This window comes from Priapulus caudatus, unplaced genomic scaffold (genome assembly GCF_000485595.1).
Source record: "Priapulus caudatus unplaced genomic scaffold, Priapulus_caudatus-5.0.1 Scaffold564, whole genome shotgun sequence".
Lineage (NCBI taxonomy): Eukaryota > Metazoa > Priapulida > Priapulimorpha > Priapulimorphida > Priapulidae > Priapulus > Priapulus caudatus.
In genome coordinates this window covers 56,493-70,047 of record NW_014577625.1, presented here as the reverse complement: position 1 = coordinate 70,047, position 13,555 = coordinate 56,493, and the positions used below count along the sequence as shown (strand labels likewise).

Below are 13,555 nucleotides of genomic sequence, written 5' to 3'. Positions count from 1 at the left end.
ACACACACACACACACACACACACACACACACACACACACACACACACACACACACACGAACGCACGGACGTACTCGATAACGCGCACGCGCGCACGCACTCACGCACGCACTCACGCACGCTTGAACGTACACATACGTTGTGTAATGTGTAATGTCCATGCAGGATCATCTACCTATGTTTTTGGTCTTCCTACTAGCATAGATGATATATAAGGTCGTGGATGTTCACTTCTGTGTGCTCCGTCGGTCAGCCAATACTCGATTAACTGCGATATAGTTATCAACCTCTTGTACCAGCATCCGAAGCCGTATACGTTATGAAGAAAAATGGTGCGGGCCGGGCGTGTTTATTTTCAATGGCAGTGTTTTCCACTGCGAACATCTGTTTATTCTTGACTATATAGATTAACTGACATACTGTATATACAGGAACCACTTCCCACTCTATACTCTTGCAGAAGGTCTGCGGAGAAAACCTACTCTGCACCTTCGTGCATTTATGCTGGTAGCGTAGCGGGCACTGTCAAAACGTGCTTCTCCAAATCTTCTTACGTCTGTAAAATGAACTCAACCCGTGACAGTATCTGAATTAGAATCAGTATGCGGTGCTGAAGACGTCTATTGATTTTTATCAGCTTTGTATCTTTCGTGAGCAATTGGTTATAATTTTACTTGTGAGTGTTGACAATATGCGGTTAAACTGTATGATTATATAGCGCTGTGTCCCCGCCTCCCGAACAACACTGATTATGGATCAATGGATGTAGATCATGGATCATGGATTTTCTATAGCAGACAGTATGTACAGCATTCGGCCTTATAGAACTTTGACGTAGTTTCTTTCCGCTTATAAGCTGCTTATGTGTTTTCCTAAAAACCAATATCATTCGTAGTGCTACGCATGGTGGGCTAAAGAGCACTCCGTAGACCTCCGCAGTAAAACCTCAATATTAGATTGAATTCTGCCGAATACGTACGTGTTTGTAAAATCTACTCGCGGAAATTGTGATTTACCGTTACTTTATATTCCACGGTATATAACTCGTGGCTCGTACTCGCGCTCAACCACTGCAATTTAGTTGTCGAGAACGCGCGCTAGCGTTTCTAAAATCGCGTATTCCACATTTGTATTCGGCAAATGTTCGCCCTCATATTCATCTGTCTTTATCGTATATTATTACGTTGGAAATGTGTTCCGCAACTTCCACAACTTCCGCAATTTGTTATAATCGGCCTTAGCAGGCTGACCACTCTCACCGGAGTGCTGTTCCTTATCGCTAATTATAAATGTATAGATTATATGCTGAGCGGTCAGTATGGAGGCTGAGCAGGTGACTGATTATATTTGCTGCCGCTGTGGTGCGACAGACGGTATAATATACGACAACGTATACACACACACACACACACACACACACACACACGACACACACGACACACACACACACACACACACACACACACACACACACACACACACACACACACACACACACACACACACACACACACACACACACACACATACATACACATACATACACACACTCGCGCGCGCACGCGCGCACGCACGCACGCACGCACGCACGCAAGCACGTACGTACGTACGTGCGTGCGTATGTATGTGTGTATGTTTGTTCGAGATGTACATTGCCATCAAATAAAACTAATTTCGCTGAACAATATGAGCTCTACGTTTATATGTTTTTTATACGTTTTGCCGTAAACAGATTTCATCTTTAAATAAGATGCTCACGTTAGCAGTGCTATATGCACTGAACTCGATAATGTTAACGTAATAAAGAGCACCTTAATCTTCATCTACATGGTTAGATAATGAATGAAAGATTGCTCCACACTACGTCCCACGTTCTCCTCTTCGGTGAATTCATTCATCCGAGATGCTTGCTTATTGTCTCTCGCGTCAAACTCAGTCAGTAACCGATTCCGATTAACCGGCGCATACTCACCGTGCACTTCCTGAAGACAAATACGACACCGAGTGATGTCAAGCGTCTCGAATGTCTTTGTTGGTGCAACATCGGTGTGTTTACTCTGCGAGCAGAGTAAACAATAAGTACACAATCGTCACCGTGATTCGTCGCAGCAGGGGATGCGACCAAGCTTTCCAGCACCCGTTGATAAACACTTTTGCATTCTACTCGGTACAGGAAAATAGAGCTAACTATAGATAAGGAGCACTTGGGATACTAAGCACATAGTATATGAAGTACCCATTCGCAGCATCACGTCACTTGATAAATAGACGAAATGGAATGGTAGACATTCTCGAGGTCATTGGTGGGCTACTGATAGAGTTGTAGAGAGAATAAGAAAGAGAAAGCGGGAGAGAGAGAGAGAGGGAGATGGGAGGGAGGGAGAGCGGGGGAGAGAATGTATGATATCGATGATGTAATGTTATCACACTTCATTAAACATGATGTCAATAATTCGCGTAGATATTGCCTTCCTTTAACCGAGCCATGAATCGAGTAAGATGTTCGCGCATGTCTAAGAAATAAGAATTAACACTCTAGTGACAAATATCAAATAAACTTTCACAAGTTATACGACTTAATTTTGTGTTGACAAATGTATCGCGTACCCCACCAGAAGAATTTAACCTATGATTAAAGAAATTCTATTTGACCCTAGTGAGACTGTAGTGACAAATATCATATAAACTTTCACAAGTTACGACTTGTCTTTGTATTGACAAATGTATCGCGTACCCCACCAGAAGAATTCAAATCGTTCAAGGAAATTTTATTTTACAGGTGTGAAATCAGACCAGGCCCGGAGTTCGTCATTAGAGACTACACGCTCTTCAAAAATTCGACTTTCGTCGCGCTACAGTACATGTACGCGGACAGTGCCTGCAGTGCGCCAAGTTACGTAATTATATCCAAGGGAGAGTACAGCTTCGCGCAGGCGTCCTGGATCGTTCCCGGAGGAACAGAGGTCGACTATATCCTACAGCAGGTGTTCATTATGGGATATACGGACAAGAGCGCCGAGCTTCTCTACCGCAACATCAACCGCACCTGCGCGGGCATCGGCAAAACAAAATGGCTGCCGGGTCATCTGTACGAGATCTTCACGTTCATGGAGGTGCCGCGACAGCGAGGCAACAATGTTGATCTGATGTTTCTCGATAAAGACTGCACGACGGCGATCAACTTCGCTTTACACGAACTGCAGCTGATGAGGGTGGAGGAGTGGACGTCGCGCGATTCGAAAGTACTCACTAGAAAAGAGCTCTTTCTAGGCGACGTACATACGGATATGGGACTCCGGAAGTCGTATCGTCCGACTGGCTACCAGGTGTCACTGCGCTCGGCGGAAGTGAGTATTTTATCCATTACTTACAGTCAGGTCATGTGAAACGTTGGCTTGCATCTAAACTGTTGCAATATATTATCGGGGAAACTGGTCCTGATGTCATTTACCGATGGCATTCGGCCTACCCGCATGCGCATTCCGTCCACGTACAGAATTTTTATAACACATTATGCGACAACAGATGCAGACTGTTCACTCCTGTGGGATTTCGTCGTAATGGGTTTGCTGTAATGGTTTGCCATTATGCATCACCTCTCAAAGATATCGCCGCCCTAATATTACTTTCACGCTATAAAATTAATACGCGCAGTAAAAGTGTTTGAATAGGTCGCAGAAGGCGTCAACCCTGTACAGCCTGGGTGGTCATACTGCAAGCTGAACGCTTCAATTGTATATCACAAGTAATAAAGAACTAATTTAACGTCCTCGGAGATTAGCCAAGAAAATTTACCACGCTTTACAAAATACTGCATATTTAATAGCATAAAAGCCCTAGGTTCTCATAATGGTATACCGAAGTTGCCAAACCAGGTTATAAACTCGACACAAATGGCATTCTAGTGCATTCATTCTTGGTCCCCGCGCAATGGTCACATGCGAAAACGCTTACATTTGAAATAATATTTCGGCCTGCGTTTGTGAATGACTTCATTCCGAACAAATTGGCTTACACGATACAACTGCGCGAACCGAGGTCGCCCGCAGAGCGCACGTAGAAAGAGGCTTTCATGCGAGCATATAGACTCGGAATAGGTGTTAGGGCTTACAATCGCGAAAGTGCGATGGCGCTTAGCGAGGCTTACCTGAACACCCGGCAGCAGCCTAGGTAATTACTGCGTGCAAAAAAAACCCACACTATTCAACGTTATGTATGTACTAAACGTAGCTATAACTGAAGGACGGCGCTATAGAACTAATAGCATAGACGTATAATACTAACAGCACGACTACAAGGCACGGTGCAGCTACAGCCGCTGTATGCTCATGTGGAAATGCGTATACATACAGGATACATGCAAGTGCGCATGTGCGATTTGCTGGTATGAATCTATGCATGCTTCATATTCCAAGTATTAATGAGAGAATGACTTTCTTTGACATACCCTGTTGATGGAAATTCTATAGAGTAGAAAACATTCACTAAATTCTTGCGAAGCTTTTCAAACCATCGTTTGAACAGTTACTGAATATAGTTTTTCATTATTTTAAACAATGGATGCTTGATAATGGTAAGAGAAAACAAGGAGTAAGTAATCCAACGAGATTTTTCGTTTCTGTATACGTTGATTCGCCTCTTCGATTCAGTAGAGCGGATGCACATAGGCTACGTATGCCGCTATGCGTGGTATACACGTTTTGCAATATGAAAACTGTAAACTGCAAGAATTCTAGCAATAGTGCAGGTAAACGTATTGCTTACTGCGTTTCTTTAATACAGTAAAGAAAACGTCAAGAGCTAATAATACTGCTATAATAGGTATTGTTAGCTCTTGAAAACGTGCCTATCGCCTATAGTGGCGTATATGTTTGTGCTTCCATAGGCGTCTAAAAAGAAAATGGACTGTAAATAGAGAAGTTTATATAATATATATATATATATATATATATATATATATTATATATATATATATATATATATATATATATATATATTATATAAATATATAATTATAAGATAATATCTATTGAGAATATTGTATTGCTATAGTATATTATACATATATTATATTGTTATATATAGTATTGTCGTTACTACGCGAGCCTGATTTTGAACATAGCACCCAACTCGAAATTCACTCGAATTAATTCATTTCTATTCCCTCGTATACTTGCTATACTTAACGACTTATTGCCTTCTCGAATTAATTACTCCTCGGCTCTCCTTATATAGCCGCCCTAGCACCGCTACTCCCATTACTTCATGATTCTGCATAGAGAGGTCATAGTAAACAATTAAGTTCTAGTACCTTACCTACAATATATACACATGTACACTATAGTTCAACATTTAAATTAATTTTGCGCCATAATTTGTCGCTATTTTTTGGTTGGAAATGTCATCTTGTATTGAATTATAGGAGAATGACGGTCTATACTTACGACATAAGTACAGCCCCGTTTAATAGGGCAGTAAAGTTTTACTCGAAACAATAAATCACTAACGAGTGTCAGGTCTCACATGCGGCTAGCCATCTGCTAGCGATTTCATAGACTTCATAAATGTTTGTGGTTTTGATTGAATGCGTTAGGCTACGGGCACGTCTCCCGGTGCCGAGTCTTTGCTGCGAGAGGCAAACGTAAACGAATGGACGTCTCCGCGAGATTGATGTTCGTTCAATTAAGTCGTTTCAATGGCATATTTCTCCCCGCCACGAGATGCGATAGCAAATATCCTCTGACAGATCCCCCACTCGGGCGCGCTGCATGTGTTCAAACGGGCCGACGATCGCGAGATCGACATCGGTTGGTTGCCCCTATCGCTCTCTGCATCGCAAGTCTCGGTACTTTGACGAGAGTTTTTTTTACTGACTGATACCGAAACCAGATCCACTTTATTGATCTTCGTAAAGCAGCTGTTGGCTGCGTCATCTGGAAGAGGTGCAAGCTCGTTTATAGGCATGCCATTCGGCTAACTCATGATAAATCTTCGACCACATAATTTTTCCAACGCATACAGAAATATTCGAATGTGACAAATATTGTGGCAACCGCTAACGCGTGTGAAGCTCGCATATTGTGTACGGAGCTTCGCATGTATTTAAGGGCCAAATGCATAAAGGAAATAATGAAGAAAGAACTCAAGGACGAATTAAACTTGCGAAGAATATGAAGTCATATACCAGCACTAGTAATTCTCATAGCATGAACTCTTAAATTGGTCAAACAAGCTCGCAGTAGTACCAGGCCAATAATTTGCAAGGCAGAAACCGTAAAACGATAAAGTAAACATAATTTATAATAACAAATTACGATAAATACACAACATATATAATACCAAGAGCGGATAATACCGCTCTTGATAATACTATTAACAACGTTCTGTATACGCGCAACGTATTAAGTGTAACTCGAATAAGCAAACACCACAATGTACATGAGAGCCGAATGCCGTCTATTTCTGAATATAAACCAGATGCCGGCGCATGTCGTCTGCGAGAATCGGAATGCGCGGCTGGTTAGAGACGGCTTCGCTGCGGCGCACTATCATCGCGTAAATAATGCGGCACTTAATTGGTGAGAGGCGCGTGTACGAACACGGACACCGTGCAAGGTGACGACGACGCACGCGCGACAGGTTTGGAAGCGCGCGCCGACGCCACGCATTGATGACGCCGCCGCTAGTCACGGCGCACATGTCGGCTGCATGCGCACAGAGGCAGAAGCGTGTGTATGTGTCCGCGGCTGCTGTTACTGCCGAAAGGTTCGGAAACCGAGCGCGGGTTAGGTTGGTGCGGTAACACGCGCCCGCTCAGTCTGCACATGCAGACGTTCGGCACTCGGCACTATACGCATATTGCGCTATATATATATATATATATATATATATATTTATATATTTATATAGGCCTACCATTAATGCCGCGTGTAATACAATTCGCAGATGATGCTAAATGATAATAAACAGCAATGTTTGATTTAATAAGACAGACGCGCCAAGTCAAGGTCATCGACAACGTTGTTGTTAATCACATAATCAGATATAGCTATATAAATTACATATAATAGAAAGCTATATAGCAATCCCCCTAGAATGTTTTACGTAGAAATTTGCCCGTTAGGAAATTTGCTCTAACCCGTATCAAGTTTTAGACCCCTTACATTAACGAAGATTTATCTGTTGTGTGCAAAGACTTTCATGATCGTTATATTATACCGTCTTGCCAAGTGGCCGATGATGTCGAAAGTATCTTACTTATTATCTCGCATTTGAAGCTCCTGTTCTTCTTATAAGTCACCTAATCAGGTATGCCGGATTTCTACGTCCAGTGCGCGATAGCGGCGGCAGTGGCAAGCTTAATACCCTGTCCGAATTTAATAAACGCCAACCATTTTGAGAAAAAACAAGCACCTACCTACATTCACACACAAGCGCGTGCAATCCTAGATTCACCCCACTCCCTGTCGCCAAACCTGTCTATTAGAATTGACTAGTAGTTAGTCTGAAACTACTTCTAATCCTTTAATCATCGAAAACACGAACGACTGCGACACCCGCTGGACCATCGCCATGTTGTAGTTATCCTCTAAGTACTCTATAAGTGAATGGATTGAAACCAGCGCAATTTAGAGCTGCAATCCAGAACTGCCTAGCGCAATCCTTTTTTCATCTATAATCATCGCAGGGCACCGACGACTGCGACACCTGCCGGATGATCGCCACATAATAGTTAGCTTGAAAGTATTAAAAACATGGACGACTGAAACTAACGCAATCATTATTTTTGCCAGTCATCGCTTTTCTAACCTTCACCCTTTCATCATCGCAGGACAGCGACGACAGCGACGCCTGCCGGACAATCGCAAAGAGCGACGTCATGCATCCGCCGGTGCTGGTCGCCGCGCCGGTGCTCTCCGTACAGTTAGAGGGCACGTGGGTGAGCGGCATGTGCGAGACACAGCCGCATGGCATGTTCGTCATGCGCCGGATGACGTTCGTGCGCGACGGCAGCACGTGGCGCGCGCGCTACCACTTCTACGCCGACGCCGACTGCCGCCGACAGAGCTACAGCGTCGCCGCCGCCGGCAGCTACGCGTTCCGCGCCGCGTCGCGCGCCATCCGCGGCGGGGAGCGCTACGACCTGCTCGTTGCCGACGTGAAGGTGACGCCGCACGACGCGACGGCCGTCGTCAACATGAACGGCGAGGTCGGCGACGACTGCGCGACGGACGGCTCGTGGCGACTCGACGTCGAGCAGGACGTGACGAGCACGCGAGGGTGTGCCACCCTCGGCATCGCCGTGCCGCACGTGCAGGCCGACCTCGTGCGCCTGCTGCCCGACGACGCCGGCGGCACGCGATTGTACGTCGGCCGGCAGCCGAGCGACGGACGCTTCCGGCCGACGTACAGGCCGACGTCGTTCCAGCTGCCGCTCGTGCAGTGCAAGGAGACGCCGCAGACGACGAGGTGGAGTGGGAAGCGTACGTCGGATGGTGTCGGCTCGACGTCAGCCGACCATGGGCTGGTCGCCATCAGTGCGCTGCTCACTTGTTACGTGTTGTTGGCGACGCACGCGACGTTGCGCGCCGCCCTGACGTGATCGTCAGTTTAGAGTGAGTTCTATGGATCACGCAGCGATGCTGCATCAGAATTATATTTAAGATGAAACATGTAAATATGTTAATATGTACGATAAAATCACGAATAGACGAAACATGCAGCTAAATTACAGTTATCTATTAAATCAGTCACTATGTGGTGTAAGAACATTACGTGGTATAATATGGCAATCGTGTATCGTGCATTGTGTCAAAATCTCAAAAACCGAAAAATATCGAAAACTCTCAGGAACCTCATCCTCCAAGTTCTTGACCATGCGTAGGGGTTAATTGGCTGCGCCAACCGTCGAGGTGGCCAGGAGCAGTTATCACGAGTGGCAGTCACAGTTCCATGCAGGAATATATCCACTCAGTTCGACATTATAGCTAGAGCTTAGTGTAATATTCTAGGAAGATAATCATCGTAGATGGTGATGTATCATACTATCATAACAAACAATTAGTGTGTCAGAAGTAACCGCATAATTAGCTGTTCAAATGCATGCCAAATGTCTCATATAACCAAGGATAAGGACAGAAAGGGCAGATGGATTCAACAAACGATGATATTTCCTTTTACAAAATGCGAACACAACAATCAACCGCTTCAGTACCTACTTAACAATGAATCAGGGTTCGTTTTGCTGTTTGAGTTTGATCTTTTTTGCATATCTTTGTCCGATAACTCTTCATGGGCAATATTACAACTAACTGCGTATAATCAAGGTATAATAATATGTGTGCCACCAAGGAGCAAGGTGGACAGCTAGTGGTTAATAGATTTAGTTCTGGAACCATCGGCATGGGGTTTCCAGTGTACGCTGCATTTTCTGAAATGCATATCACCTTTCAGTAACAAATGATGTCAACACTAGATATAGCGCGATGTTAGTTAACGCTATAAAAAAATATTCGTAGATTAATTTTGTAAATAAACTGTCATATACAACAGTTCTTTGTTATCCGATTTATCTGCATGTACGTTGATGTATGACGACCCTATAAAAATGCCTACATCTTTTCGGTATGTAATATATGCGTCTGATGTCTTGAATTATATAACATTGGTTAGCTAAATAGTCTAAACCTTACATGTGGATTTTTTATTCTTTATTCATTACCCGTGAATTGTGTGTTACGGTTCTATAGCTAATGGGAAGGAAATCGTAAATATGTTCAGCATATTCTCAATTGATGTAATTAACTATATAATTATGATGCTCAGATAGATATTCACTCTCGACTTGGATTTGATTGTTGTGTACTTTCTTAAAAAGCCCTATTAATTATACTAAATTGCTTGGTCTTTAATTCAGTTAGTTTCGTTTGTGATATATGCATAATAATCGTATAGTATTACGTAGAATATTCCGGCTATAGCGTCATTTAAATATCGTACATTACGTAGGCCTATCGTATAACATCTAAACATTTATCAGTATTAGTGACACATTTTAGCATTACTAATGATAAGCCTAGGCATACATGCACCCGTTGCTTATATCACGTCGTGGAGGATATATTAGGACAAACCTGGCAACAGATGACAATAAAATGAAGATGATATTATAACGCACGTGCGCTGTCGATTGCTGCTCGCAAACAGCTATACGTTATGATAAATGTTATTTCCTCGTTCGTACTACGCGCATTCAACGCGGTAAAGGAAACTGCCGTGAGAATTAATTTTGTCTCTGTTAAACTTGGTTAAACAAAGGTTTCGTATTATTGCCATTAAACTATTACGGCATAATGCATTTCAAACGGTCAAGTGGTGATTTATATTTTTGTTGAGGAATTATACAGTAAGGTTTTCATTTATGTCGTTTATGTGAAACTGTATATCGATAAATTGGGTCTTGTTGAGATAAATTGAATTCGTTATATATATATATACTAAGCCTATGCGAAAATGATATTTGTTAAGATGCTTTTTTGGTCAAATATAATTCATTATATATATGTACGTTTTAACTTGTGAGATTAGAATGATAAGGTGCAAACCTTACAGTGAACTAGTTGGTAAATTCGTCGTGTTTGAAAATAAAAAAGTCTCCATATGTTGTGTCATGTGTTATGTTCTGATACTTCTCGGAATCCACTCACTGAATATAGTTACCAAACCAGCATGTGCATACTAAATAATGATGAGTTAGGTGCAGCAGTGTTCCTTCCCAAGCAGTTGGGGGGGGGGGCGAAGCCGTGAATTGAAATTATCAGTGCTCACTGCTTCCACGGTCACCTCGCCGGATATGGTGACATGGTAGTTCGCGATCAGGGAGTTAACCCCAAAACAAGCAAACAGGTGCGTAATAAACTAATAACTAAAGTTAGGTTGTGCAATGTACCTTCCGACACGCAGCTCGCAAGTACGCGAAGCTGTGAGTTTAAAGACCCAATGTTCGTTGCTTCCACCCCCACGTGTTAGCTGTTTCAGATTGGAATCACTCTGATAAAGAAAGACGATGATGTAAGCCTACGTTGTTGTTGTAGTGCAGCTAGGTGCCGAAATTTATAACGATTCTTTGGCCTGACCACCAGTGCTGGACGCTCCCGGGGGTCAGATATCCTTCTGTCGGAATTAATGGAACATGCTTTACAACCTTGTACATCATGATGCTTGAGTTCAGCTTTCTACGGTATACTAATGGTTGCCACCCAAGTTGTTCCTTAAGCGCTGGCGTGCTGTTGTATCGCCTGTGGGTGTTGGTAACGAATCTTGCAGCCCTGTTTTTGTACGATCTCTGGGTTTTTTTTTTTTTTCTTGATTTGGATTCTAAACTGAGCCCAGTCACCACGCTCATCACGATCGCCCCGTCCTCAAAAAATTTGCCCGAGCGTGGTGAGCGTGGTTGAGAGCGTGGCCAATTGGGCCCCAGCCGGGCCCAGCGCCGATACTACGATCTAATTACGTCCATACTACGATCTAAGTGCGTCTTTACCCCGATCTCATTGCGCTCAACCCAGGAGATACGGCTTTCTTGACAGCATATGTTTGTTACGTGCCCGTCGCTTACGATATTCCTCGCTCTTTGCTGATGCCGCAGCTGGCAAAACAGTAATTGTCCTCGTGGATTACAATGCATCCGTATATATAAGAGTAGATGCTTGTTGGTATGATAGAACAAGAGCCGCAGAGCGGCTGAGCTCATCTGGGGTCTGTTGCTGACGGTTATAAACTTCAGTCGTGCGAGTACACATTGTTAGCCGCAGATTGCAGAGTACGTGCATGCGTACACGATCATTGGTTAGGACACGCTCACTATCTCCCCCCATTTGCGATTCTGAGTTATTTATTAAATGATATGCCTTTCGACTGTCGATTGTGTCATTAGATTCACTACTATCGTATTTTTTACTATCTATAAAAGGATTAACATATGAGCATGGATCTCCAGTTTAATTAGAGGGGCGGGGAGTCTTCTCTCCCACTCCCTCGCCACTCGTCCCACCTCCCCCCCACTGCCGTCCCCACCTCCCCCCCGCTGCCTCCCACTCACCTCTCTTCGCCTCTCACCTTCCGCCTCTACCTCCCATCTCCCTCCCCCTACTTCGGACTCTCCCTCCCCTCTGCCTCCCACCTCCATCCCCTGGCACAACATCCGCCGACCTAATTGTAACCCGCGCGTTCCCGCCGGTCGATACACACGCGTATGCACCGCTTTTCCCGCCCGTCAGTCTCAATTTACCTACACTGCTCTCCTCTCTGTATTCTGAGAACTTTCTCTCTCTCTCTCTAGTATTCTATTAAAAAAGATTAAAAGCCCCCAGCGATGATGGCCTGTTTTACTGCCCCTAATAAAGTGCCTTTCTTCCTATGCCCTGAGTGTAACAGTCATAGAAATGCATGAATATTTACTGTCTTCTAATATTTCTATGGTAACAGCTTATGTTCGCCCACAACTGGTAAATGGTATACGCGACGGCCATAGCTACATGATAATATGTTAGAGATTCAAGATGATAAAGTAAAATATTATTATTTAAATGTTACTTGATTATTATTTATTCGTTTAACAACAGTTACAGGAGAATAATAATCTAATTTAAACAGGCCGTATAGTCTGGCCGCCGAGATGCGGCTGTGCAAGTGTAATCAATAATCAAAGATGCCATCGTTCCTGAAATGACAGTGAGGCGTAGCAGGTAAATCACCAAGTAAGTAATTCAGCAGTTGCTCAGCTGTGAGTTAACAGGTGCATTGCAGGTGGCAGGCCAGCAATCTATGGATAAGTAAGCGTGCCAGCCAGTGGGCTTGCTGTGTTTTTCGCCTCGTGAAGCATCTCAACTTTTGATTCATCATTGCAGCCTTCAGTCTAATGGCAGGGTGCTATAGTACGAGACTGCTTTAGAAATTCAATGATTTAAGGAGCGTTAGAAGCCTTGTTCAACAAACATATTTGCCTTTGCAATTACAGACGTGTGCAACTGTAGCCTCACATTGACACAGCGTATGGGCTCTAATAATTATGCAATGAACAGCAGTTCAGCTCCTTTGGTTGACACGTGGAACGAAATCCATGGTTAAGCCCCCTCCTTTGAGGGTCAAAAGGTTTATCCGACACTTACTCTCGCCATGTCGAGCAGAAGGTGACATTTTCATGGGTCCTTTCATAAAGCATAATAAATGCTAGCGTCACCCTGAAAACAAAAAGTTTTTCAAATCGCTCCGTCAGACCACTTCGCTCAGAAAAAATGTCTACAAATCTGCCTGTGCCCACTTGACTTTGACCTGTGACCTCCACATTTCGCAGCAGTGATGGCTATTTCCTACAATGATTGCTATTACACCGACTATCACGAGCCTTAGTCAGAGCCGTTGAGATTTGTGCCGCAATTCCGTGGCATCTTTCCTCCCTATACCTTATGTTAAGGAGTGAATTCCCTTCTTTTCAGCTCTTGACCTTTGAACACTTTGACCCCAGCCCTTCGACAATCCAGCTCGTTTTTGACGA

At 43.7% G+C, this 13,555-nt stretch overlaps 1 protein-coding gene across 1 annotated transcript in view; it reads left to right on the top strand.

The window, feature by feature from the left end:
* LOC106811690 (protein APCDD1-like) overlaps positions 1–10,603 on the top strand; it is a 23,199-nt gene extending 12,596 nt beyond the window's left edge. The window contains exons 3-4 of the mRNA XM_014815391.1: positions 2,780–3,347; positions 7,832–10,603. Of these exons, the coding sequence (XP_014670877.1) occupies positions 2,780–3,347; positions 7,832–8,602 (1,339 nt within the window). The 3' untranslated portion in view covers positions 8,603–10,603. The remainder of the gene's footprint in view (positions 1–2,779; positions 3,348–7,831) is intronic.
* The last annotated feature ends 2,952 nt before the right edge of the window (positions 10,604–13,555 follow it).